This window comes from Lutjanus erythropterus, chromosome 3 (genome assembly GCF_056507025.1).
Source record: "Lutjanus erythropterus isolate fLutEry1 chromosome 3, fLutEry1.hap2, whole genome shotgun sequence".
NCBI lineage: Eukaryota > Metazoa > Chordata > Actinopteri > Lutjaniformes > Lutjanidae > Lutjanus > Lutjanus erythropterus.
In genome coordinates, this window is record NC_139319.1 from 24,520,484 (window position 1) to 24,547,941 (window position 27,458).

Consider the following 27,458-nt stretch of genomic DNA (forward strand, 5'->3'; position numbering starts at 1 on the left):
CTAAGTATGTTGCCAGACAAATTGTGACAACTTGGAACAGGAAGGTCTTTATCAGGGAATTCACAGATACACTGCTGGCTCTTATTTGTCAGTGAAAACCATCCAACCTTTTATTATTCACAGTGGTGAGTGTAATAGCTTCCAGTGGTTTAACATGGTGTTATTAGAGTTATTAAAAACACAGTCTTTGGATTGGATTAACCTCTGTGTCATTCCAGTCTTTAAAAGGTTTTTGTTCCTCAGAATCTGCTGGAAGTGACTTCGCATAAATAATCCAAAAAAGCTTCAAAGTTCACCTCATGCTCCAAACATCAAAATAACGTGATTCTCATGTAATGCAGTAATTTTTTATGGGGGTATTTAAACCTGCTGAGAGCTGTCATTATGATGGAGAATATACTAATGGGATATTGTAAAGTTTGGTGATTAAACAGTGCAGCTACAATAGTGTAAGAATAATATGAACTGGGGATAATAGGAAATACAAATTGAAGAGAAATTTAAAGTGAAGTAGATATAAAAAAAAATACAAAATAAACAAATACAAATGTAAATACATGCAAACTTGATCATGTAAAAACATGCCCTTGATTGTAATTAACTTTTGCATTTCTGAACAAAAAAAATGTATATATACTTCCGTTTGTTTTTACCATCAATTTAGCTCAAAAATGGTCATTTTTGATGATTTTATTAATTTAGTTTTATTTATTATTTTATTTTCTCCGTATTTTTATGCTTTGTCATTAATTTACTACTATAATCACCATTACTCAGTTCATGCCCCCCAATTTATCATGATCTAACAGCAGTATACATACTTTTTTTTCAAGTTTAGTTATTTATTTAATTAATACGAGTAAAAATTGCACACAACACTCTCCACAATAAAGACAGCGCGACATAATAAATGAATATCATAATATAATAAATAGATGAATAAATATATTTTTAAGGTTTGACTTAACTTAAACTTTTAAACTTGTATCCTTATATTCTCTTAAAATGCAACAAACCCTGTATAAACCTACAGTCCGGTCTTCATGTACAGTGTGAGAGGAGCCTGACTGTCGCTGCGCACGCATGCGCACCGCGGGGCAGCCGTGACTAGACATTCGGTCATAGGAGCGGTGGAGGGGGCGCTCGAGCCACGTCGGTGAAACAAATCAACGCTTGAAGGCAGATTACAAAGAGGGTGAGTGGACTAATTGCGACGACTGCTGCGTTTTCTTTCATCTCCCACAAAAATAGAGTGTGGAGCGCAGAAATCCAGCCAGCACCGCCTGTCTGTCCTGTTGATGCGGGTAGGTCAGTCGCACAAGCACAGTCCGCCATTCCCCTTTTTTATATTTAACGAGACACCCTTTCGTGGTCTGAGAGAGGAGATTCTCAGTAGCTTGGGCTCATGTGCATAATTTACAGTATTTGCCCGTGTTCAGTGCAGTGCAGCGGTACACCCTGCAGCTGTAAATGCATATGCGCTCAACGGGTGATTTGGTGCAGCGCAGCAGGAGAAGGTCTTCATCTGATGATAGGCGTTTGACTGAAATTCATCTCATCCTGCAAAGACTGTGCACCCACTTCATTTATCAGAAGAGTAGAGTTGTGGACAGACATGCAGCGTCACTGTCAAGATTTCTTTAAAAGTTTTATCTGATCAAACCACTAAATTAATGCATATTTAGATTACTATTGACACACTTATGCAAAGATAATTTCTCCCCCTCTGTCTCTGCCTTCTCTCTCTGTCATTTCTCTCCTCTCCGTCAGGTCCCTGCTGCTCATCCGGGAGCAGGAGATCCGTGGCGATGTCGACGCCAGATCCCCCCATGGGAGGCACCCCTCGCCCAGGTCCTTCCCCTGGTCCGGGTCCCTCCCCTGGGGCCATGCTGGGCCCCAGTCCTGGGCCCTCCCCGGGCTCCTCTCACAGTATGATGGGCCCCAGCCCTGGCCCTCCATCCTCTGGTCACTCCCAGCCAGGGCCCTCTGGATATGGCCAGGACAGCATGCACCCTCTGCACAAAGTAAGGATGTACAAACACCTGATGTCTCACTGAGACACACCACCACCACAGACAGAATATATCTATATCCCACAGTTTCAGGGTTATTTAAGTATATTAAAACTGCTTCAAGCGATTCTGGAGGAAGACAGTTGATTCACAGGTCACAGGTCATCACTTGGGGTTGGTGGCTCAACCCAAACCATTGAGATGAATAAAGATCAACTTCCTCCCACTGACCAAAAAGGAAGACACAATATCCTGGATACTAGTGCTGTCATTTCCAGCTGGTGACACCATCTCAAGCCAGAGTCTGCGCAGCAGTGATCAGGGTTGGAGCTACACTTTAAAGTTGCCATTTTCAAAACCCACTGACTCAATCTAAAGCAGAACTCAGCCGTCAGTCAGGATGTGAAACACAGTTTTTATATCATCAAATAACCAAACTGATCAGAAAAATGAACACTTGAACAAACATCAGCATGAGAAGAACTACCTAAATTGTCAGAAACCATCTTTGGGAAAAATGTATTTGATGTTTTAGTTTAGTTTAGCAGTGTTTATAACCTGTACTGCAGCCAGCCAACGGGGGACGACAGAGGTGCATTGGCTTAACTTTTGGAGAGCTCTCCTGTCCTTCATCTTTATATTTGATCCAAACCACTGACCCAAAGTGTTCAACCCTCTTTTTCCAGAATCTGTTTTTTAAAGGAGTTTAAATGTCAATTTCCCATAGAAAGGGGAGGATATATAGAATTTGCAGAATCCCTTTGATCAGTTTTCAACTCATTATTTTAATATTTTATTATGGTGCCAATATTTCATAATGAGCACATTCTTATACTGGCACTGCAACACATGCATACATTTGAGTAACTCCAGTCTACATGATATGTGCTTGAATTGTCACTGACATTATCTTACTTGTTTTGTATTTTATTTTAATGTGCTTTTTCTCTAGCAGACCTATATCACATATAGAGCCACAAGAATTGTCAACAAATCTACCACTAATGTAGAACCAACTAAGTCATATATATGAAATTAAAGACTAAATTGGGGAGACATTAAAATTTTTCATATTATGTGCAAAAAACAAAAAACAATTATTACCTGGAAGTCTTCAAAAATGTTTAAAAAGATAGAAACTCAATGTGATTTGAAATTTAATTAGTTTTTCCAAAATCCCATTAGTGAAGACAAGTGTAAAATTACATTGTATTGCAGTCAAATGAGTAAATTTATGGAACACTTTCAGTGAGGAACTGAAAACGAGTACAATATTAAGTAGGTTTAAACAAAAGTTTAGAATTAACATACTGAACAAATATGAAGATTGAAACACTCATGTAGAAAAGCAGGATAAATGAACTTAAAGGATATAAGCTGACTTTCATTTTGTCTTTATTTTGACTGTTTTGTTTGTTTTTGTTGTTTGGCTTTCTCTTGTTAAATATGATGGGTTAAAGTAGGCATTACAAGCTGCAGCTTCTGCCTACACCTTTATCAAACTACAGACATTTTAAAGTTATATCATCTCCAACTTTCTGTAAGGGGCTATGTTTTTTTTTCTTTTTGAATAAATTGTAAATTCCATGTTTGCAGCTGCAGCTACCTAATAATTTCCCCATATGGATTGATAGTTTACGCACCATTTGATTCCTCGTACAGCCCATGGAGAGCATGCATGAGAAGAGCATGAGTGAGGAGAGCCGCTTCAATCAGATGAAGGGACTGTCTATGAGACAGGGCGGGCACAGTGGTATGGGCCCCCCACCCAGTCCTCTAGACCAACACTCGCAAGGTAGGCATGTTATACAGAGACATCTTAAGAAATTTCATCCCTTCCAGTATTGTGTAAGACAAGCTGTGTTCTATAAAGTGTGACACACGTGTAATAAGGTAGTCATGCGGCCGGGCTTGCTCACAGGGAGTGTCTCTGCTGTCGCAAGGTGTGAAATGAACCATGTGCCAATGTTTTCAAACACTTTGAAGTGTTTATTTTAATATCAAGATTGTGAAATTCATACAATCACACAGCTCAGTCAGAAAGACAGTGTTAACAGTCAGGCAGCAACTTCGTAGTTTGACCTCTGAATGCTGACAGCTGTAAGAAAAGGATACAGGGACTGAAACAAGACAGTCGGACGGACAAGCTTAGTATTGTGAATCGGAGTTAAAATAAATTATGTAATAACAGTCTGATGGGATTTGATTGGTGTTAGCTAATAGCTCCTTGTTTATCTAGCTATGCTGCAGGCTTTTGTTAAAGGACTAGTTTTGGCATTTTATGAAATCAGCTTATTTGCTTTCTGACGTAAGAGTTAAATGAGAAAATCATTACCGCTCTCGAGTCTCTCAAAGTCAAAGTCAACTTTATTGGCAACTCTGCCATATGTACAGGACATAAACAGAATCAAAATATTGTTTCTCTCAGACCCTGCTGCTGGTAAATATGCTAACCCTAGCTTAGCTTAGCATATTGACTGGAAACAGGAGGAATGAGCCAGCTAGACTCTGTCTAAAGGTAACAAAATCCACCCTCCAGCACTCACAGAGCTAACATGCATCTCATTTTTTTTTTATATCAACCACAAACTACAAAAAACAGCAATTAGTGGTGTTATATTTGGTTCTCGGTTGGTGTGGTTGGTTATTTTTGGTTTTGGTTGCCAGGCAACCTCACTTTGAAGACAGATTTCCAGATAGGCACTTCTCCTGGCATGACAGCAAATAAGCATATTTCCCAAAATCTCAAATTAGTCACTAAGGTGAGAAAATTTCTGCTGTATCCACCCAGCAGCCCTTTCATCTACCTGACTGTCTGTCTGCCTTTGTGTCTGTCTGTCTCTTCCAGGTTACCACTCCCCATTAGGTGGGTCTGACCACTCCAGCCCTGTCCCTTCAAATGGTCCTCCCTCTGGACCTTTGATGCCATCCTCCTCTTCTTCCTCCTCCTCTGGTGGCCCCGGGTCTGCCTCTGCACCTTTAGACGGCCCCAGTGGAGATCAACATACTCTGGGCCCCAATAACCGACCTCCAGGTAGTTCCGGCCCTGGCCCTAGCCCTGGACCCAGTCTGGGCTCCAGTGTCCCCAGCCTTGGATCTGGGCTTGAATCTGTGGGGCCTACAGGCCCTGGAGGTCCTGGTGGCCCTGGGGGCCCCACTCCCTTCAACCAGAACCAGCTCCACCAGCTCAGAGCTCAGATCATGGCCTATAAGATGCTGGCCCGGGGTCAGCCCCTGCCAGACCACCTGCAGATGGCCGTCCAAGGGAAGAGGCCGATGCCTGGGATGCAGCAGCAGCAGCCCATGCCCAGCCTGGCTCCTGGGGCTGGAGCAGGACCAGGGGGTGGACCCGTAGGACCAGGACCAGGGCCTGGGCCGATGGGCTCGGGCTACAGTCGAGCTCATGGTGAGAATGCGTGAGGAATGTCTGAAATACAAAGCTATGTCCTACAGTCTGATGGGTAACTGATAGAAGACACATTTATACCTGTTGAATCTTCGTACTGTAGATAACCCCTAAAAATCTCTTCTCAAATTTTAAAAGACCCATGTTATAAATTTGCTGTTGGACATAAAAGAGTCTGTACTTTATTTTTTTTTCTGTAGGAATGATGGGTCCCAACATGCCTCCTCCAGGACCATCAGGAACTCCAGCTGGGATGCAGGGACAAAATCCAAATGGACCTCCAAAGTCCTGGCCTGAAGGTATGTGGTGCTGCTTTCTCATAAAACACTCACAAAGCTTCCTCCCTGTCTTTGTTGGTGTGCTGCTACGTCTCTTGTTGCCTTTCCGCCCTAAATTGTTGGTCCATAGCGCTGCCTGTGGTTATAAACTCCATAGGTTGCCTTTAAACATGAAATGCCTAACTTCTTGTGCTGCAGAAGATTTTAGGTTTCAGTGTCCTGTGGTCTGAATGTTACTTATGTGGCCTCTTCAACTCTGCCAACAACAACAAAACAAATTTATGGCAGGAAAACAAAGACTGAACTGAGGTCTTAAATGAGCACTTGACCATTTTTTAATAGCTTCATTACTTTCGATGCTATTACTTTAAACACATCAAAAAAGTGTTGATACTTTTGACAAACTTTATACTGACCTTTCCTTTGCTCTGTCACTACACTTCCCTCCAGGCCCCATGGTGAACGCAGCAGCCCCCTCCAACGCTCCCCAGAAACTGATTCCCCCTCAGCCCACTGGCCGACCCTCTCCTGCTCCTCCTTCAGTTCCCCCCGCTGCCTCCCCAGTTATGCCTCCACAGACCCAGTCTCCCGGCCAGCCGGCACAGCCTACTCCCATGATGCCTTACCACGCCAAGCAGAACCGCATCACCCCCATCCAGAAACCCTGCGGCCTCGATCCTGTGGAGATACTGCAGGAGAGAGAGTACAGGTACGACAGGGCCTCCGTCTCGTTTATTTTGTCTGGAGTAGAAAATCACTCAGTTAAATCTGAGCACTTGAATCTGAAGATAACTGTATATTCTACCATTAGCAGTACACTGCACGAGACTTTTAATTGTGCTCAGGACTTTCAAAAACAATTTCAGCATGTTTTTTATCAGAAATATTCAAGATCAAAAGCACAAAAAACAAAAAGCATGAATAAAACATAATTAAATAACTGCAGTTCTGTGCTGTTTTCTCCCTCAGGTTACAGGCTCGTATCACTCATCGTATCGCTGAACTAGAGAACCTGCCGGGCTCTCTGGCAGGTGATTTACGTACCAAAGCTACCATTGAGCTCAAAGCCCTTCGACTGCTGAACTTCCAGAGACAGGTATGCATCACATCAGAATGTTATTTTATCCCGTAGACACTCAACAGTTGAACCAATATAACCTAATATTGTTGTTTTACATAAGTTCAAATTATGCCACGTACTTAAAAAGTAAATTAGTTTCTGCCTCTGGGAAAGTGGGAAAAACAGTCAAATTGATTGGTAAGTCCTATTTCAATTTTCTCCTTTACTGCACGATGTGCTAGTCCTGTCTTTGTTGAAAAGAAAATATTGAAGATGGTTAAAAGATGTGGCTGGGGGACCTGTAAAAGTGACATATATAGTCACCTAGTCAACTTAGCTAGTGTTAACAAAACTCTAGCTGACTAGCTAGCTTATCAACATCTACATCAGCTTGAAACAGTTCTTGAACACAAATTAAAAAGGGACGGGACTATGCATGGGTCAGTTCTCTCATACTGTGTCTCTTTAATCAAATCGCACACATTCAAGCTATTCAGTGTGTTTGATAACAAATGTGGGATTTTTTTTCATTGCAATTCACTGAACTTCCCCTGAAACAGTTTGGAGTCGCCCTGGAAAGGCCCGCCTCCCACTTTGAAAACATCTGTGCTACATCATCAAGTTTCACATTTTCACCCTGATGAAACTTTTTTTCATGTTTTCAGTGCTGATAATGTTGTGTCCATGTTTGTATATTTGTCTGTGCGTGCAACTGTCCACAGCTGCGTCAGGAGGTGGTGGTGTGTATGCGTCGTGACACGGCTCTCGAGACTGCCCTTGATGCCAAGGCCTACAAGCGAAGCAAGCGTCAGTCTCTGCGAGAGGCGCGCATCACAGAGAAACTGGAGAAACAGCAGAAGATCGAGCAAGAGCGCAAACGCCGGCAGAAACATCAGGTAGAGGACAGCTGTGGCGTTGCCTGTGATTATAAATTAAAAGTGGTATCTTCTCCTGTGTTTTTTTCTCCTCAGTTCTTTACTCATACTTGCACTCTGATCTTAGGAGTACCTCAACAGCATTCTTCAGCACGCCAAAGACTTCAAAGAGTACCACCGCTCCATCACAGGCAAAATGCAGAAACTGACCAAAGCTGTGGCCACCTACCATGCCAACACCGAGCGGGAGCAGAAGAAAGAGAATGAGCGTATTGAGAAAGAGAGAATGAGGAGACTTATGGTAAGAAGACGCAGAGACAGTTACACAAGCACACACATTACTCACTCACACCAGCACACAGACCCTCCTACACACACTGTACACGTGTCTGTGCTCCCAGGCTGAGGATGAGGAGGGCTATCGTAAACTGATTGACCAGAAGAAGGACAAGCGTCTGGCCTACCTGCTGCAGCAAACTGACGAGTATGTCGCCAACCTCACTGAGCTGGTCAGAGCTCACAAAGCTGCACAGGCCCTCAAAGAGAAAAAGAAGAAGAAGAAGAAAAAGAAGAAGGTATGGAAAGCAGGAGAGTTTTTTTATACTTTAGATGTTATTGATGATTTCAACATCAGTTTTTCCATTATGTACATTTTCTCTACCCTCTCTATGTGGGATCCACTTCACAACGAGCAATTCTTTTCCAATAAAACTTCCTCCTACACACCCATGCCCAGCTCTCAACCACTGTCACTGCCCCCTTCCCAAACTAAATGAATTACCAACCAGTCCTTAACTAAATGCTGTTGGTTTGTCTTGGGTGGAGGAACTTTGCAGCTGTTGGCTTGTGGTCCTACCATTTATTTATGATTCATTGTGATCATCACTTACTCCCAGATATTACCCAAGACTCATCAGACGCCTTAACTTAATGTGTTGTTTCAAATTCTTTGCCAATGTTGTTGATATTTGGATTCATTTTTTCAGACCTGGCAGGCACAAGATTGTTTAGACCTGTTTTTTTTTAAATAAAACTCTTTAAAACTCTTAAATATTCATGCTGGTTTTCATAAAACACAGTGTGTGAGCAGAGAGTTAACGATGCTCACATTCACATTCATTAATTGCAGATGGAGCTTGAGCTTGAACATTAATAGTCACCTCCAATATTATAAAGTCTAATTTTTTTCACTGATTTATTCACTAAGCTACTGTACTTATTTCTGATAACCAACAACTTTCAGTGACAGAATTTCTTCTTGTCTTGCAGTTGGAGATTGCTGAGGGTCAGACTCCTGCCATGGGTCCTGATGGAGAGGTGAGGGAGAAGGTGTTAAATCAAATATTCAAAATCACTTATTTTGTACATTAAAATGTACTCTTGCTCTTTAAATACACTGGGATCACAGTGCACACCTGAGTCGCTGTTTTGTTGCTGTCTGTGGTCTCCATAGAGACCTCCTTTAAAACACAAGATAGATCCAATTTCAGCTTCAGGGGGTCATGTTGTGCTTTTTAGTGCTGTCATGGCAAAAAAGTAGAATGTGCACACTGCCCTTTGCTCCCACAATGATTTTCTTGTTCACAGTAACTGTGCAACATTTTCTTTAAACATCACAGTAAATGTCCATATCTCAAAGCACTGCTGATGCAACAGATGACCAAAGTTAGAAGTCATTGACTAAAACCCCAGGCAAAGTAAATAATTTGGGAAGCAACATGATGAACAGTCAAACAAAACCTGTAAAATGCATGAAATGTGTAAATCATAACTGGATATTTGCCTGATATTTATTGGTTGTTAAATGGCCACACAGCAGCAGCATTATCATTACTGATATAACCTTAATTTTTCTGTCTCAATTAATTTAGCCACCATGTAAACCCAGTTAAAAAAACATGTCCAGTCCAAAAGATATCTTTCCTCCTCCTACCCTGCAGCCTCTGGATGAGACGAGTCAGATGAGTGACCTGCCTGTGAAGGTCATCCATGTGGACAGTGGGAACATCCTGACAGGAGTGGACGCTCCTAAAGCCGGACAGCTGGATACCTGGCTGGAGATGAACCCTGGGTGAGACTGTCTAGAGAAAGGAAGAGTGACTTGGGAATGTAAATGTGTGTGGAAAGGAGGTCTTTCTAGCCATGGAATTGGTGTGAATGTATGAGGTGATGGAGGAAGTATTCAAATATTTATTAGCTGTAAAACACACTAAAGTATCAAAGGTAAAGGTCCCCTAGTGACTGATATTATTATATATAATAATGAATGAATAATGATAATTCTATCTGACATTATTAGATTATTAATGCATGTGTTATCCACATGTTACTGCTGTAGCCAACAATAAATTTTGTTCCATAAGCCCCTCATATGTTTTTTGGTGTAAAATTTTAATCAGAAAAGAAAATAATTACAGCTGTCAAATAATTGTAGTTAAGTAAAAAATAAATTATTCCCTCTTAAATGCAGTGGAGTAGAAGTGTAAAGTTCCATAAAATGGAAATACTCATGTAAAGTGCAAGTACCTCAGAAACTGTTCTTGAGTACAATGTACTTACTCAGTTGTCACCACTGGCTGCAGGTACAGCAATGACAGTCTGTTCTCCAACTACTTTGTTTCCTGGTTTGTTACTAATGGTGCAGCCTCACAAAGACATTGGTTAAAATGTTCAGATACAGGGCCTGTTCATGTAATGTGGGCATGCATGTATTTTATCTAGTTATGAGGTGGCTCCCCGCTCAGACAGTGAAGACAGCGAGGAGGAGGAAGAGGAGGAGGTGGGTTGTTTTAAAAGACATGTTTGAAGCCAGTTTCATATTCACTGCTCCAATCACTGACCAGCTGTCTGACAGGAGGAAGAGGAGGAGCCTCAACCTTCTGCCACTCCGACGGTGGAGGAAAAGAAGAAGATTACAGACCCCGACAGTGAAGACGTGTCAGAGGTGGACGTCCGACACATCATTGAGTGAGTACATATATTGAGTACTGCACTTGAAAATACCTTAACAACTATTTATTTTCTCATAAGGTATTACAAAAGGTGTCTACCAAGTGACTTTGCACCATGATTGAATAAAACTCTTGTGTGTTCATTTACAGGAATGCTAAACAAGATGTGGATGATGAGTATAGCGGTGCAGCGTTCGCCCGAGGGCTCCAGTCTTATTATTCAGTGGCTCATGCTGTCACAGAGAAGGTGGAGAAACAGTCCAGTTTGTTAATAAATGGACAGCTCAAACAGTATCAGGTGATCAATCACATCAGTTACATGATATTCTCTTATTAATCGGCTGGGCTCCACCAGCTCTATTTTACTTAAACACATACTTAAAGGCATTTCGGTAGGAATTTCAGTTCAAATTTCAGTAAACAGTTTAATTTATTTCTATTTTATTTACTTTATAAAACTTCAGGGAGGTATTTGTTCATTACAAATTTAAATTTATTTTTTTGGAAATACTGCTAGCAGCTCCCTGCACTTTTTGTTTTAAGATGGCATTTCAACAAAATGTTTTGTTTGAGTTTGTGATATGCTAAGTTTTGACATCAAATTCTTATTGCGGATGTGTCAGTTCCAAAAATCAGTTTTTAGTTTGGATTTCCTTCATTACTAATAATCGCAACAGTAAAAAAAAATAGTCACAAAGACATTTTTGACAAGCAAAATAAATGCTTTTAACAGACATTAGACTCTCTCCTTTGCTTGTCTGTCAGATTAAAGGTTTGGAGTGGCTGGTTTCCCTCTACAACAATAACCTGAACGGGATCCTGGCAGACGAGATGGGTCTAGGAAAAACCATCCAGACCATCGCCCTCATCACGTACCTCATGGAGCACAAGCGGCTCAATGGACCCTACCTCATCATTGTACCCCTATCGTGAGCAAATCCTGCAAAGATACCTTATATGTTTTAAGTATCCCTCATTAGGGAAGTTATTAAAACAAACACTACTAAATTGTTGAATGATAACTAAGCTGAGTTGTGTCTCATTTACAGAACTCTCTCTAATTGGGTGTATGAGTTTGACAAGTGGGCACCGACAGTCGTTAAAGTGTCCTACAAGGTGAGTTTTTGCAGCCTGAATGTATCTCACTTTGTGGTCATAAACACAAAATGTGAGAACACGTATATACAAATGCACTTGCATTGTATTCTTGCTTGTATTAAAGGGATAACTCATATTATTTATAGTGGGGTTGTATGAGACACGAGTATTGCCAAGAGTAGATGGGGGGTCAGCATGCCACTAGTTCAGAGAAACAGCAGAAGTACCAGCACAGAAGCTAAACAATGTACTGCTGTGGACAGGGGCAGCAACAAAACATGTTTTAGCAAAGAGGTCCACCTAAAAAAAACAATATCTGACAACCGTGCGCTATATTTAGAATATTTTCACCATTTTTAACTTAACAGACCATCTTTTCTGACAGTGTTTTAAACAGTGTTTAAACAAAGATACTTCAGACACACCAAAGTCACACAATAAGACCAGTAACCCTCATCTTCTGTGAGGTAAAATTGCTAATTTTGCTAAAGGAGTCTGTTTGGTTTGGAGAGAATAATGTGAAAAGAGTCTAAATATAGCACTGATGTTTTTTAGGTGGGCCTCTTTTAAGTAGCTAAAATCCCTTGTGTTGCTGACACTGTCCACAGCATTACATTACCTAGTTTCTGTGCTGATATTCCTGCTGCATCTACTGTGGCAAATACACTGACTGTGGATAAGTACCTCAGACAACCCCACTTCAAATAATCAGAATTATCCATATAGGGATGATGATTTAAGATATTAAAGTTACTTTATCTTTACATTTTTGTTTTGTTGTATAATGTAATTTTTCTGTGTCTTTCAGGGGTCTCCTGCTGCCAGAAGAGCCTTTGTCCCACAACTACGCAGTGGAAAGTTTAACGTTTTACTCACCACTTATGAGTATATCATCAAAGATAAACAAGTGCTGGCCAAGGTAAACTGACATGTACAAGCAAGCACAAGCAGAAGGACAGGGTCACAGTTTCCCTCTACACAACGACATTTTGTTGCTTTTTATCTCTTATTTATTTATCACTTGACTTTGCTTAAGGTTTCATTCTGTTTTTGTCTGTCGGCTCCCACTCCCTAAATCCCCAAATTCCTCTGAAAGTATTAGATCCTGGCCAATCTGACCGCCCCCTGTGCTGCGTCTCAGTGCTCTCTCCTAGGTGCTGCCACACACTGACACCGCCAGTCTCCCACTGTCCTCTGTGGCCATCATGCTGCTATGCTCTCATGTAGTCATGTAGGCTTGCTGACTGTGTTGACAGGTGGGTGTTGTAGTCCCATGTCCCATGTGGAGGCTCCAGGCTTTGGCTTGGGACTGAGCCAGCGAGAGTCATGAGGACAAACGGGAGATCTTCTTTACGAGCACTTTATGTTTTTGGTTTGTTTGGATGCAGTGAGACAGTGCAGTAGTGGCCTCATCCAAATGTACTCCCATCTCCTCTTTTCTGTCCAGATTCGTTGGAAGTACATGATAGTGGACGAAGGCCACCGAATGAAGAATCACCATTGTAAGCTGACACAGGTCCTTAACACACACTACCTTGCCCCGCGGCGAGTCCTGCTGACAGGAACGCCGCTGCAGAACAAACTACCTGAGCTCTGGGCGCTGCTCAACTTCCTCCTGCCTACTATCTTCAAGAGCTGCAGTACTTTCGAGCAGTGGTTCAACGCTCCTTTTGCCATGACAGGAGAGAAGGTGTGTAGGTTTAGCCACATCACCTCCCTTTATTTAAGTGTATGAGAGATGACATCAGGCAGGCGATTTGTCTCTTTCTCTCCAGGTGGACCTTAATGAAGAAGAGACCATCTTGATTATCCGTCGTCTCCACAAAGTGCTTCGTCCCTTCCTGTTACGCAGATTAAAGAAGGAAGTAGAGGCACAGCTTCCAGAGAAGGCATGTTTCACCAATTTCATTACACAGAGCAGATAAACTAACAAACACATGAACACAGAACAGTCCAGATGAACTGATAGCAAATGTGTAATGTCCATTTCTAGCCTTGAATCAGCTGATGTCTTTTTAGCCTTTGTTCCTTTCTTCTGTCGACTTCTTTCATTAATTCAGCCTCTCTTTCCTCTCCGTCAGGTTGAGTATGTGATCAAGTGTGACATGTCGTCTCTTCAGAGGGTTCTGTACAGACACATGCAGGCCAAGGGGGTCCTGCTCACTGATGGATCAGAGAAAGACAAGAAGGTGAGGACATTAACACTTTAGCCTATCTTACACGCGCATAAAAGTGGTCTCAGGTCAAGTCTCAGGTGTCATTGTTGGTTTCTGACTGATGCACTTACCCCCCAGCACCCAAGTTGTATAGGTAGCAAATTAAGTCTTGCAGAGCCAGACCTCTTTCCATAGCACCCAGCACTGGAGAAATGTCCGGCTGCATGTGTACACATTCTGCTGTAGGGGAAAAAAACATCCTGCCTTGTTTGCATTTCTTTAAACCAATGTCGGGCATTCAAATGACTACATCACTGCAAAAGAAAAGGTAACAGCTGTTAGCTTGTTTACACTCGTATCATTAGCATCCCAGGTGCTAATTTGCCATTTTCAGCATGTAGGTTGCAACTTGTTTTTGTTTGTTCCTGGGGAATGTAGATAGCAAACACCACAATGCTGCCTGAAGCAAGCAACCGATGGCAGGACTTATACCTGTGTGCATCTGGTGAGTCACACTAGTAGCAAATGTATTTGAACCTATCTGAGCGCCCATTGTTGAGTTGGTCTTAAAATGAGGGGTGGTCAGGTGCATTGCTGGTGAATTGCTATCTTGAGGCAGCAGAAAGAAACTGCGCCACTGACCAACAAAAACCTGGTCTGAAGTCAGTAACGTAGCGTTTTCTGCTATTTAAAGGAAGAATTATTCAGACAGTAAGATATGTTTACATGAGTGTTCACAACGCCCGCACACTCGGCTTGTTACACACACAGACATGCACAGCAACAGTCCTTTTCCTCCTCAGTTAAATATCAGACAGACAGAGGGTTCCCCGTCTCCTGTCACGATTATACTGCTTTCATGTTGACATCAGAAGACAAGGACATGCTTACCACTGCTTCCTTCCACTCTTGCTTTACCTCAAGGAGCTTTGATGGATTCCTGCTGCTTCGGTAGATTGTCTGCTTGTGCACTTTGACTTCGCGCACCATCTCTTTGTTTCCTCAGCAGAAAACAGTTCGGTTTCCAACTTGCACCTGGCTTTTAATAGGAATAGGAGATCACACTGATGTTACGCCCAACACACACTTATGATTAATTAAGAGACTAAATACAAGCCTTCTGCAGGGTTTGGCTTTCACTGTCAGCAAAGGTTTGAACAACTAAATTGACATTAATAAAGCTGTGTATCTTCTTCTTCTTATGAATTACATGACACAAGAGTATAAAACTGGATTCTTGTGAGATCACTTATTGCTCTAATTGATCTCTCACTGACTGACCTTGAACAAGCCTTTATGAATTAATGTTGAATGAAAGAATAAAACTGTGATTACGGGGTTTGTGCACATTGTGTTTAACAGGGCAAAGGAGGCACAAAGACACTGATGAACACCATCATGCAGCTGAGGAAGATCTGTAACCACCCGTACATGTTCCAGCAGATAGAGGTATGACGGAGGAGTGAGGTATTTTGTCTCCAGGTCCATCATCTACATCAGCTTTGAAGAAGAATCTGTCTTCTTTCTAAGTTTGACTTGAAACTTGACAAAATGCGCTTCAGTGCAAAGCTGCAGTCTGAAGTGTTTGACCGTATTTGACTAAATTAAGTTTTGATTGTTTTTGCAGGAATCTTTCTCTGAACATTTAGGATTCTCTGGTGGGATAGTCCAGGGGTAAGTGCTAATTCCATCTTAGGTCAAAGTCACACACACATAAAACACACAGGTTGTAACCCTTCTAACTCAGTCCACCTGCCTCTCTGTCAGTCCTGACCTGTATCGAGCATCAGGAAAGTTCGAGGTGTTGGATCGAATCCTTCCGAAGCTGCGAGCTACAAACCACAAAGTGCTGCTCTTCTGTCAGATGACCTCACTCATGACCATCATGGAGGACTACTTTGCCTATCGCAACTTCAAGTATCTGCGTCTGGACGGTGAGACGGATTACTTCTACAAGTGTTTGTGAACGTATCCTTTTATCACCTTAGTATTTCATTCATTCTTTTCCCTGAAATCTTGTTTCTTTTACAACTTTTTTTGGCTTATCCTCTGTATGTTTTGCTTTTTCCCCTTATTTCTTTCACCTGCTTTTCTCTCTTTCCCCTCCTCCCTCACATCTCAGGCACTACGAAGGCTGAGGACAGAGGAATGTTACTGAAGACATTCAATGATCCAGAGTCGGAGTACTTCATCTTCCTCCTGAGCACGAGAGCTGGAGGCCTCGGCCTCAACTTGCAGTCTGCCGATACTGTGGTTATTTTTGACTCTGACTGGAACCCACATCAGGTATGATGCATATTTATTTTTATTTACAAGAGACACATTCAGTGTCTGTAGGACACTTATACACATGGGAATGGACATGAACACATCACTGAAGCATGAAGACCCAGAGACCTCAGATTCAGTTTCGGACATGACAGTTATTGAATACCAGTAGTCGCTTTGTTTGACTTCAATAAGAAAAAGATGTTTGCAGCTTATTCAGCCAAAAGAAAGTTGATGACTCACAGTATTACACAATGAGATGATCAAAAGAAAGCTCAGACATTGAAAGCAGAATTTTTTTCATAGTTGCCCTCTCATTCAGATGAACATAGTCTTTGTGGAAGTTATATATTCTGGTCTGAAAATTAATTATGATGCAGTTTTTGGAAACAACATTAATTTAATGCTTCTGTCTGGTCTCTCCAGTGTGGATGTGAAAATGCTGTGTGGAGTAGCTAATTAAACCATTGCTACATTGTGATTTAAATTAATGGTTTTCATACTGGGGACTGGGGACCAACAAGGGTCTTGAGAGGGTTTTAGGGGGTTCCCAGCAGAAGGAAGACAAGAATATTTTAACTTTTATCCCATTTTTTGGAAGTTGGAACAAGGGCAAAAATATGGTTGACTGTTTGGTCATTGACTATGAAAACTTTGTTATCTTTAAACCCCAGAATAAAAAAAATACTCAGGGATAGGGATACCTTAAGACAGTGGTTCCCAAACCTTTTCTGACACACACACCCTTCAGAAGCCAAAAAAAGTTTAATAAAAATTTAAATGATCCAGTTAGCAAGAGATATACAGGATGGCAGTTCATTAGCCTTTAAAGCTACTATAAAGAACTTTCATATTGTGTTGATTTGAACACTTGATTCTCCTTCTCCCTCCCGACCTGTGCAGGACCTGCAGGCTCAGGACAGAGCCCACCGTATTGGTCAGCAGAATGAGGTACGCGTGTTGCGTCTCTGCACTGTCAACAGTGTGGAGGAGAAAATCTTGGCCGCTGCCAAGTACAAACTGAACGTGGACCAGAAGGTCATCCAGGCTGGCATGTTTGACCAGAAGTCCTCCAGCCACGAGCGCCGGGCCTTCCTACAGGCCATCCTGGAGCACGAGGAGCAAGACGAGGTCTGGGGTCAGGAAGTGTGTCTACGCATGAATGTGTGTGCAAGCACCAGCAACACACAATTTTAAAGTGACAGTAGAGTGTGCTTTCTTATGCGCTGCTTGCCAATGTGTGTCTGCCATATTCAGGAGGAGGATGAGGTGCCAGATGACGAGACGGTCAACCAGATGATCGCAAGGAGCGAGGAGGAGTTCGACCAGTTCATGGTCAGTGTTTGAAGATAAATTAGAGCCATGGTTGGGAGGGTTACTTTATACAATTACTGATTACTTGTTAAAAAAAGAAGTTATCAGTAACCTAATCCCAGTATCACTATAAAAAAGTAATGTAACCTGATCACTTTCAGTTACTTTTGGATTACCTCAATCCTCATTATAGTGAAACTGTTTAGCCCAATATAATGTTTAATGTTCATTATTTATTGTTTGCCCAGTTATTCCCCCTTTATTATGTGCTAATGCACATTTAGATTAATTGTGATACTTATGCATGTTTAAATGTACTCTGCTACACACCACATCACACTCAGACGAGTAAGCCATCATAAATCCTGGTTACCAGCATCACTACCTACAGTCCCATGTTTCAGTAGAAGTAGTAGTATTGTGAGGTTAGCAGGCTAAGAGGCAAAATATAGCAGTTGGCCTATGTGGCTAACATTAGCAGTTGGTCGGTGTAGCGGTTGGTCTATGTAGCTAACTTTATCAGTTGGTCTGTGTAGCAGTTAGTCTGTATAACAAACATCAGTGGTTGGTCTGTGTACCTAACATTAGCGGTTGGTTTGTGGAACTTAAGTCAGTGACTGATCTGTGTAGCTAACGTTAGCCGTTGATCTGGGTAACAGTTAGCATGTGTATCTAACGTTAGGGGATAGTCTGTGTAGCCAACATTAGCAGTTGGTCTGTATAGCTAACGTTTGCAGGTAGTATGTGTAGCTAAGGTGCGTGGTTGGCCTGCACAGCGGTTGGTCTGTATTGTTGGTCTGTATAGCTAACATTAGCGGTTGGTTTGTGTAGCTAACATTAGTGGCTGGCATGATAATGAATTAGCGACTACAAGATTGGCTATGGTTTCACTGAGACCAGAATGATGTTGTGAGATTTGTGAAGTTTTGTAATGTGTTTTATTTATTTATTTTAAAATATGTTTTAAAATTGCAATCCTGTTAATAATCTCAATTTTACTAAATGTATCTATAACCTGATTACATCTTTTTTTCTGTAATGGAATACAGTTAAATTTTTTTGGTATCCTAATTATGTAATCCTATTACTTGTAATCCGTTACTCCTCGAGACTGATGAGAGCTCATACAAGTCCTCACATATGACCCTTAAATCTTCTCCCCATGTGTATGTTTCTTTGTCCTTTTTCCTTCTCTCCCTCCCTCAGCGTATGGACCTGGACCGGCGTCGCGAGGAGGCCCGTAACCCACGGCGAAAACCTCGTCTGATGGAGGAGGATGAGCTGCCTACTTGGATCATGAAGGACGACGCTGAAGTCGAGCGGCTGACCTGTGAGGAGGAGGAGGAGAAAATGTTTGGACGAGGTTCTCGGCAGCGGAAGGAGGTGGACTACAGCGACTCACTGACTGAGAAGCAGTGGCTCAAGGTTAAAATTAAAACTTAACTTCCTCAAGGAAAGTGTTGATTCTTCTTCCCTACCTTTATTTTAATCACGCAGTCTGCATCTTTCCCCTGCAGGCGATAGAGGAGGGCACGCTGGAGGAGGTGGAAGAAGAGGTACGCCACAAAAAGACAACCCGCAAGAGGAAGCGGGACCGCGACATAGATCTCCCTGGTCCCTCCTCCTCCTCGGGTGGGCGAGGACGAGGGGACAAAGATGAAGATGGGAAGAGGCAGAGGAAGAGGGGACGACCGCCTGCTGAGAAACTCTCCCCCAACCCCCCCGCCCTCACGAAGAAGATGAAGAAGATCGTGGATGCCGTCATCAAGTATAAAGACAGGTAGCAGAAGTTAGCTTTGCCTGTAGTTTGTGACACGTAACGTCTCTTTGAGCCATACACATTAGATAGATACAGTAGATGGATGTACTTGCAGATATGTATGCAGAAAAGTTCATGTTTAACTGATATCAGGGTGTAGCAACAATTTGACTGACCCATAATACAGAATTGATATAATATACATAATGATTCTGAGGTCACTTAATGTCTTTTTACTGTTTCAGAGCAAATATTTCTGACATTTCAACCCTCACTGACAGCACTGTGTGTGAATGACAAATCAGTACTTTCTCATGCAGTGTTTTACAGTATTACTTCAGTGTTGTACTTCCTCATTAGATATTTCTGTGGGATCTCTGCACCATAGCTCTGTTGTGAAAATGTAGCCATCATTTTTTCTAGTCTTGGGTCAACTTGAGGTCAAAACGGAAGTCATGTAACACTTCCAGTTACATGACAGTTATACAAACTGAGAAAATTCATCATAAAGTTTCCAAAGCTGCTTGCGCACATTTCCTAAATTCAACAGTCTCATGTATATAAATACATTTTTTCATTAGATGTCACATAAATGGCATCAAAAACATGAACACCATCATCTTTGTATCCACCTGTGTAACACATACTGGAAAGTAGGGTCCAAAATTATCACCTGCTGAGCACCAAATACAGGTACCTTCTCTTTGTGTAAAATTAGCATAACATTACTATATTATCAAACCAACAGCAAAAACACTGACTGCAGGACTTTAAAACTTCATTTCTGCATTTTCTCATACATTAAAACATTATTTTTCATATCTTTTTTAACAGTTATGCTTTTTTGTGAACAAACATTTATTGACAACCAGTGCAAGAGTAACAGATACAAATAATTAAAGGGTCTCACAACTAAATCCCTGCCCACGCCTCCCTCTAACAGTTATGCTTGTTTGTAAAATGAGAGCTTTAACTCTTACTAATTACTAAAACATGAGGCTGTGGCATTTAAATACACTAACATGCAGAGTTTGATGAAAATCTACAGTTCAGATAAAAACTGGTGAACAGTAGAGGACTTGAACTCTGAAGATAAAGTTTACATTTTTATTTATAGAGAAGAATGATTATAGAAATTGACATTTATCTTGCACGCATGATGTTAAAATAGAATAAAATTACAAAAAGAAATTTGATATGATGGAATAAGTAAGTAATGCACAGCTTTCAGATGTTTTTCCTCATTCTGATGATGTAATTTCCTGTAGCGCTAGCGGGCGACAGCTGAGTGAGGTGTTCATCCAGCTGCCGTCTCGGAAAGAGCTGCCAGAGTACTACGAACTGATCCGCAAACCTGTGGACTTCAGGAAGATCAAGGTTAGATCAGAACAAAAACTGATGCACAGCCCATACACCGAAGTGTGGTTGTACTGATTATTGATAGATTTAAAGGTTAACAGATACACACAACATGTTACACTTCTTATATATTAAGCTCTGTCCGTGCTGCGTGTTCACTGCAGGAGAGGATTCGAGGTCATCGCTACCGCAGTCTGGGTGACTTGGAGAGAGACGTCATGCTGCTCTTCCAAAACGCTCAGACCTTCAACCTGGAGGGCTCACTGGTGAGACTCACTGTGGACGCTGTTCACCCATGAAGACAGGAAAACACGCGCTGTCCTTGTCTCCACTGTGGGCTGTTTGGTTAGAGTCATGTTTACATCATGTCTGACATTAAAACTGAGGTCTGTCCATTTGTCTTACTTTCATATCTCAGCCACATTTGTCCTATATTTAGGAAACTTGGAGATATTTGCACTATAATTAAATGCCAAAAATCTGATTAAAGAAACTCTTAGGGCATTATACATTTTATTACTGTATTTTTTTATGTTTATCCTGATTACCTCGAATGTATTATGTGTCTTGTTGCCGATCGGCCAAGCAGTCACTTATATACGGTGGCTATGAGAGCCCGACATACTGCAGGTTAAAATAGACAAAACACAAGCAAATTAAGATTTCCACAGCAACCTGACAACATGTACAGCACTTAGAAAAACACAGTACAGCCAACACAAATAAACAACTAAATACAGAAACATGCTTTAAAAAGAGAAAACAGAAATGCGGTGGTACAGATGGCAACATGACTGGAAAAGGTTTATAATCCCACAGAAAAAATTACAATTAAGCTCACGGATAGCTGATTTCAGTAACTTCACGAGTCACAGGCCATGGCAGTAAAAAGCAATAAAAAGCATGTCCCAGCTATGTTCATCACTTTTTAATTTCCTCTGGAAACAACTGCTGTTTCTGTTCTGTTCTGTTCACCGGTGCTACTCAGAGCGTTTCTTCATTTGGTTGTGTTTGCTCGCTCTGCAGACAATGTTTCTTGTTTTCTTAGTTTGCTTGTGTTTTCTCAGGTGGCAGTGCACTGAGCTCTAAGGGTCTCTAGGATTGGAGGACAAATAAAATTTTTCAAACTGGCCAAGTGGAGTGTTCATTGGGAGATATGTGCACGCAGTGAGAGGTCACCACGATAAATACACCACATACATTTTCTACGTCCAGCAAAAGAAAAAATAAACTGTTTTTTGGCAAAATGTCAAATGCAAAAATACAACTGCACACCTTCTGAATCATTGAATTAAAACTTAATTGTAAACTAAAAACTTAAAACTCATTGTGAAACACATTTCATTTAAACTCGACAAAAAACTCACCAAAACCTTCTTGGTCAGTCTTTCCACTGCTCCACCAACTGTGGTTTGATTGACATAAATCCTTGATTCACTGATTTAGATGTGACAAAAAAATGTTGTGGCTCTGAAGGCTGTTTTCCTCCCACTCGCCCTCCAGTCCAGTGGGTGTTGCTGAATTAGAGTCAGCAGCTCTCACTCATTCCTCACAGACAGACCATTAAATTAGCAAATAAAAATGACAAAAATCATCCAAGAAGATTGTCCAAACAACCAACCGGAGATGGTCGCAGATTGGCATGTATTTGGATCAATATACTTATGCATGGCGGAGAACATGTTTCAGTTTTTCACTAAAGTATTAGTTAATCATCATGAACTGATACTGAAAGCTGTTTTTTTCTGTTTGTGTTGCCCGTATGTCCACAATGTTGATCACAGACTTATTTTCTACCATTTTTCTCACACGTGAGCAGATATATGAAGACTCCATCGTCCTCCAGTCAGTTTTCACCAGTTTGAGGCAAAAGATCGAAAAGGAGGAAGAAAGCGAGGGAGAGGAGAGTGAGGAAGAAGAAGAGGAGCCAGAGGAAGGATCAGAGTCTGAAAGTATGCATGTTTCTGTAAGGAGCAGAGGAGAAACTATTTAGTTTTTGTTTTTTTGTTTTTTTTGTGGTTTAAAACAGTGCTCTGCTGATTTAAATCATAAACGTGTGTGTGTGTGTGTGTGTGTGTGTGTGTGTGTGTGTGTGTGTGTGTGTGTGTGTGTGTCTGCAGCTCGCTCAGTGAAAGTGAAAATCCGTCTGGGGAGGAAGGATAAAGGTGGAGATCGGGGGAAGGGACGCAGCAGACGAACAGGACGCACCAGAGCCAAACCTGTTGTTAGTGATGACGACTCTGAGGACGAGCAGGAAGAGGTGACTCACTTTAACTTTTTCACATATTGCTCATGAACTCCTGCAGAATTAACATCATTGTTCATATCATAAGGCACATGTCCCATGACTGTCATCCGTTTATCAAAGTCTGATCAGGTGCATTTTGATCTGTGTGTGGTTGCAGACTCCGGGCCTCTTTCACTTACCATTCTTAAGGGGAAATTCCTTCTTAAACACCATTTATGGCTTCTGTAAAGATCATGGCATTTAACAGAGTTTTCTGTTTGATTTGTTCTTAGCTAAGAGCACATTAATACACATTTTAGTGCTGACATGTTTGTGCAAAATAATTGGTTATTATGTTTTCTTCAGTTCCACAGTTGTAAAAAGTGTTATTATATTTAAATTCTAAGATTTTTATTAATTATTTCCTGTATTTTACAAAGCATTATGTTCTTTTAAAATAATCAATTTGGCTATACATTGTCATTATTTATAGTTTACCAATAATCTCAAGAATGAAACGTGTTATTTTTATTTTTTTTTTAAATCAAACAGGTTTTAGTGCATATGTTTATTTTTTTATGTTTATTAATTTCTGTGGTTGTCCCAGACACCATCTGAGGTCACACAGGGCAGTTTGATGGGATCTGGATGCACGCTACACAGTGGGAGTTCATCTGTAAATAAATCATAAAAATATAACCATTGTAGTGACCTTTTTGGGGTTTTATATGATGCAATATTTGGTCTATACTGCAAAAGCAACTGTTTAAATTTTGAATACAAACTTATTCACTAAAATTATCACCTGCCTTTAGGTTTTACACACTGGTGTTTAACTGTGTCAGTGTGTTTCATGGTGTTACAGCGACAGATTTTAGATAAAATGATTCAGGTTCAGGTTACTTTATTTGTAGGGCATCCATCTTGACACATTTACAAATAAGACAAACAAATACAAATGTGACATAAAAGTACTCAAAGGCTCCAAGGACTTAATAAAATTGAGAAGTAACAATAAAGTCAATCAAATAAATAAAAAAACACAAGAATAAATAAGATAAAGTGAAATGAATGATTGCTAAAATCAATCAATCAATAAATAAATAAACATTACTTTATGGTATCTATGCAATCTTGCTATGACTTCTTCACCTGAGCCATTTCTGTACCACTTTGTTCTGCGCCTCGGGACTATGAACCTCCAGAAAGAAGAAGTTCACTGTGTAAATGATGGGAGTCGTCATTTAAAATCAAGCTGTAATCTGCTGTAACTGCCTGGAGTACAGAGACTCCAGTCAGCCTATCAGACAACTTCACTATTTGATTGAAAGGGTTTCTGTTTCTTAGAGTTATGTTTCAATACATGTAACATAAAAATATATTTATTTTGAAAACAAAACAAAAATAAAACTTACCATCTTCATTTTGAGACAGGAGAAAGCCAGGGAGATAAAAGATATGCATTAGATATGCATTTTAACTTTGAGTCATCATTAACTTTATTATGCCTACTATGTTAAACACTGAACACAATTTTTTTTATTTTATTAGTTTAAATTGTGAAGAATTGTAAAACATGGCTTCCATGAGGCTGTTCAGTCAGACAGTGACAGATCACAGGCTGAACTCTGCATTTCATCCTCGCATGCAGCCACAGTGAAGGTCAAGCTGCACGCAGCATGCACAGTTAATATTATGTTCATTATAACGTTGATTAATGTTGAAATGGCGTTCTTCTGCCTCAATAATTATTAATACCACAAGAGAAAACACTAAAGTTGTCAGCTTTTAAGCCCACATACTTTGGGACAGTTCCCTGTCCCCAGGATAGAAAATCTGTCATTTCCGGGAAAATAATCTCTACCCCCTCACCACATCGCACCTTAAAATTATATAGGCTCAAGTTGGTGCTGATACTCACGTCCTTATATTCACCATTCTAAGAGCACAGATAGAAAAAAATCTACAGTTTAAGAACACCTTCATGAATCTGACAGATTTCTGAGGGAACTTTCTTGAGAACAAATTTAAGAAAGAACTGATGAGCGGTGGATGAGGCCTGCTGACAATATTTAAGACGTTTTCCTGTTTTCTCTTTTTTCTTTTCCAGGAGCGCTCCCCCAGTGCCACTGATGAGGAGTCCTGAACGGCGCTGTGATGTGGGAGAGACGGGGCCATAAAGAGAGTAAATAAAACCTGCCTCTGTCAACTCCATCCACCCTCAGTCAAATGTCACAGGACTGAAATAGAAGGCAGGTTTGCCTTACTGTCAATACAGAAACAGATTCACAGTGTTATTATTTAACTACGTCACATGGAAACAGGACACAAACAATATCATAAAATAACAAATTAATTAGACTTTAGACGTTAAACCTTTTCTGATTCTCTGCCACGGCTCAGACTGAAAAAGTTTTGACACAGAGGGATGAAATGAGCTTTTTATCTTGTCTGTGTACTCATGTTAAAAGACTGTTTCAATGAAACAGTTAAGTTTTTTTTATGTTTGAGAAGAAAGTGGATTAGAAAATAAGAACAAGCTTAATGCCAAACACAGATTTGGCAGTTAGGGATGAGATAATAATCAATTTAACAGTATATTATGACACATAATACAAATGGTGATTATTGTTATGCCAAGTGTGGACTGCAAATATCAGGAAATACAGAACTTTTTCCCACATAGTTCAGTTTTTAAATTAAGTAAAACGTATAGAAAGAAAGGCAACCAGTAATCTTATTTCATCCTTTTTATCATCTAAATAAGTTCATTTAGGACAGTTTCAAACAAGACGCCTGTGAATTTAAATTTTCTTGTCTTTCATCTTTTTCTGCTTAAGTTAGAAAATACACTGCAAATATATATATCTACAGTAACTGCAACAGTTGCAAGAGTAACGTTACATAATGTCCCCCTCTTTAGCATTTATAAGCAGTCATTAGTGGACATTAAGGACAAGTGGTAATTAATGTACATTATAAAGACATATTTTATATTATTGCAACTTTACTATATTGTCACTCATGATCTATTTATAAACCAGACTCCTCTTATGGGTGACAACAGGACAACAAACACACTGATGAATGTTTATATCTGATTACAACTTCATTATAGTGTGTAATAAACTATTTGTCAAATGTTTATATACTGCTCATAAATGCTGAATTGGTGTAGTTACATTAAATGTTTCCATTACAGCTAACAAAAACAGTCTTTAAAGGTGGGGTGTGCTCTTCAAATCCAATACACTATTTATCAAATTCAAATATCTCCTCAGGGTCCTCTAGTCCCCGTTCTGTGTGCGTTTCTACAGAGCCGTGGCTCTGGGATATGGGATATATGATATGATATGATATGATGTTTGTGCTCGAAAAGCAAACCCTTTGGAGACGCACTGGAATCCGCCATATTCCTCAGTAGTTACCGTTGTTTCTTTGCCACGTTGTTTCTTTTCCACGTTCACAGATTTCTGGGGTGGAGCTCCTGAAGGAGCACTAAAGAGAGGGATGTGTTTGTTTGGCTGTTGTGTTCAAATATCATCTGTCTTTCTCCAAAATAAGTAGCCCCACCTTTTGGAGAAATAAGGCTTTAATTAGGCAAAAAATACATTTCATTTCTGCATTACAATGTATAAGAACAACTAGACATATGTAATATAGTTTTTGAGCTGTGTGTTTACATCGTACTTAAAAATGTTTCCAATGATGTTCAAATCAAGAGAAATCCCGAATTTTATTCAAGATAACAGTTCTTTTGGTTTGGTGCTACAGTTTTGGGGAAACACTGGATATGTTGCAGAGGAATGAAGTCGAATGACGTCTTTTTTTTATTGTTTTAATGTGAGAAAAATTGCATATGAAGTGTTTAAATTATCTGTTGTTAACAAATAAGTAACAAGACATGTCAAAATCAGGCAACTTCATTGATCCCAAGTAGAGCTATTCATTTACAGCTTACCCCGTCCATACATTTCATTTTCTCAGTTTTTGGATGAATCCTAACCAAAAATGAGTCCTTAGCTAACCTGAGGAGTTAGAGCTGGCAGGAACCAGTAAAACGAAGTAAACAACATTGAATGTAAACAGAAAATATTTTCACCCAGCATGAAGCTACCACCTTACCTTCCTCTACCTTCCCTCTGGACATACACATGTAAACAAACCTGATGTTTCACCTCTGCTTCACTGTGGCCGTGTGTTGTAAGAGCCGTCAGCCACTTTGGAGCCACTGTGATTACCGAGGTGTGTGTACATCACATATTTGTGACAGCTGTTTGAGTTGGAGACTCAGCCTGCTGTGGGTGCAGGGTGTTTCCAGACTTCTCAGAAGCTCTTTAGCAACTCGCCACAGCTGTTTGACTGAGGTTTAATGGAGTTAAGTCCAGGTCGGTCTCCTAATATTGTACATATGATACAGTATAAAACAGCCTACTCCACCTCGCTGCTGCTTTCCTGTTACACTCCTGATATGAGCACTTATAAGTGTTGATTGTAGACTACATCATTGATGAGTACTGTAACTTTAATTGCTTCTCCTTCAGTTGTTGTGTTGTGATTTTAGGATTTCTGAACATGTTTGATGTACTTTGCACTTTTTATGTTTTTGATTTCAAGACAAAGGACCAGGGGGACAGTGGCTCTTCTCTGCTTGTGAATGCCTCATGGCTGTATGGTGTTGGATATACTGTATAG

General features: G+C 40.6%; 1 protein-coding gene across 2 annotated transcripts; it reads left to right on the forward strand.

The window, feature by feature from the left end:
• The first annotated feature begins 1,092 nt into the window (after positions 1-1,092).
• On the forward strand, positions 1,093-25,934 carry smarca4b (SWI/SNF related BAF chromatin remodeling complex subunit ATPase 4b). Of its 2 annotated transcripts, none has more exons than XM_084715536.1 (34): positions 1,093-1,195; positions 1,771-2,024; positions 3,675-3,807; positions 4,861-5,418; positions 5,619-5,717; positions 6,147-6,405; positions 6,666-6,792; positions 7,479-7,652; positions 7,759-7,932; positions 8,033-8,206; positions 8,901-8,948; positions 9,572-9,702; positions 10,353-10,410; positions 10,486-10,598; positions 10,733-10,880; positions 11,348-11,511; positions 11,632-11,698; positions 12,489-12,599; positions 13,128-13,370; positions 13,456-13,569; positions 13,762-13,869; positions 15,199-15,285; positions 15,464-15,510; positions 15,604-15,770; positions 15,959-16,122; positions 17,008-17,268; positions 17,362-17,439; positions 18,625-18,843; positions 18,936-19,198; positions 20,446-20,554; positions 20,701-20,802; positions 22,356-22,488; positions 22,657-22,796; positions 24,874-25,934. In XM_084715536.1, the coding sequence occupies exons 2-34, from the start codon at positions 1,809-1,811 to the stop codon at positions 24,907-24,909; spliced, it is 5,025 nt and encodes a 1,674-aa protein (XP_084571662.1). In that variant the 5' UTR covers positions 1,093-1,195; positions 1,771-1,808; the 3' UTR covers positions 24,910-25,934. The 2 variants fall into 2 exon arrangements, with proteins under 2 accessions (XP_084571662.1, XP_084571663.1); XM_084715537.1 differs by having other exon boundaries at positions 17,008-17,235.
• The last annotated feature ends 1,524 nt before the right edge of the window (positions 25,935-27,458 follow it).

Bases quoted from the DNA above. Each gene is read 5' to 3' on its own strand.
- smarca4b (XM_084715536.1), top strand. From the start codon at position 1,809: ATGTCGACGCCAGATCCCCCCATGGGAGGCACCCCTCGCCCAGGTCCT. The intron at 5,419-5,618 runs GTGAGAATGCGT...TTTTTTCTGTAG, and splicing joins GGGCTACAGTCGAGCTCATG to GAATGATGGGTCCCAACATG. The intron at 17,269-17,361 runs GTGTGTGCAAGC...TGCCATATTCAG, and splicing joins AAGTGTGTCTACGCATGAAT to GAGGAGGATGAGGTGCCAGA.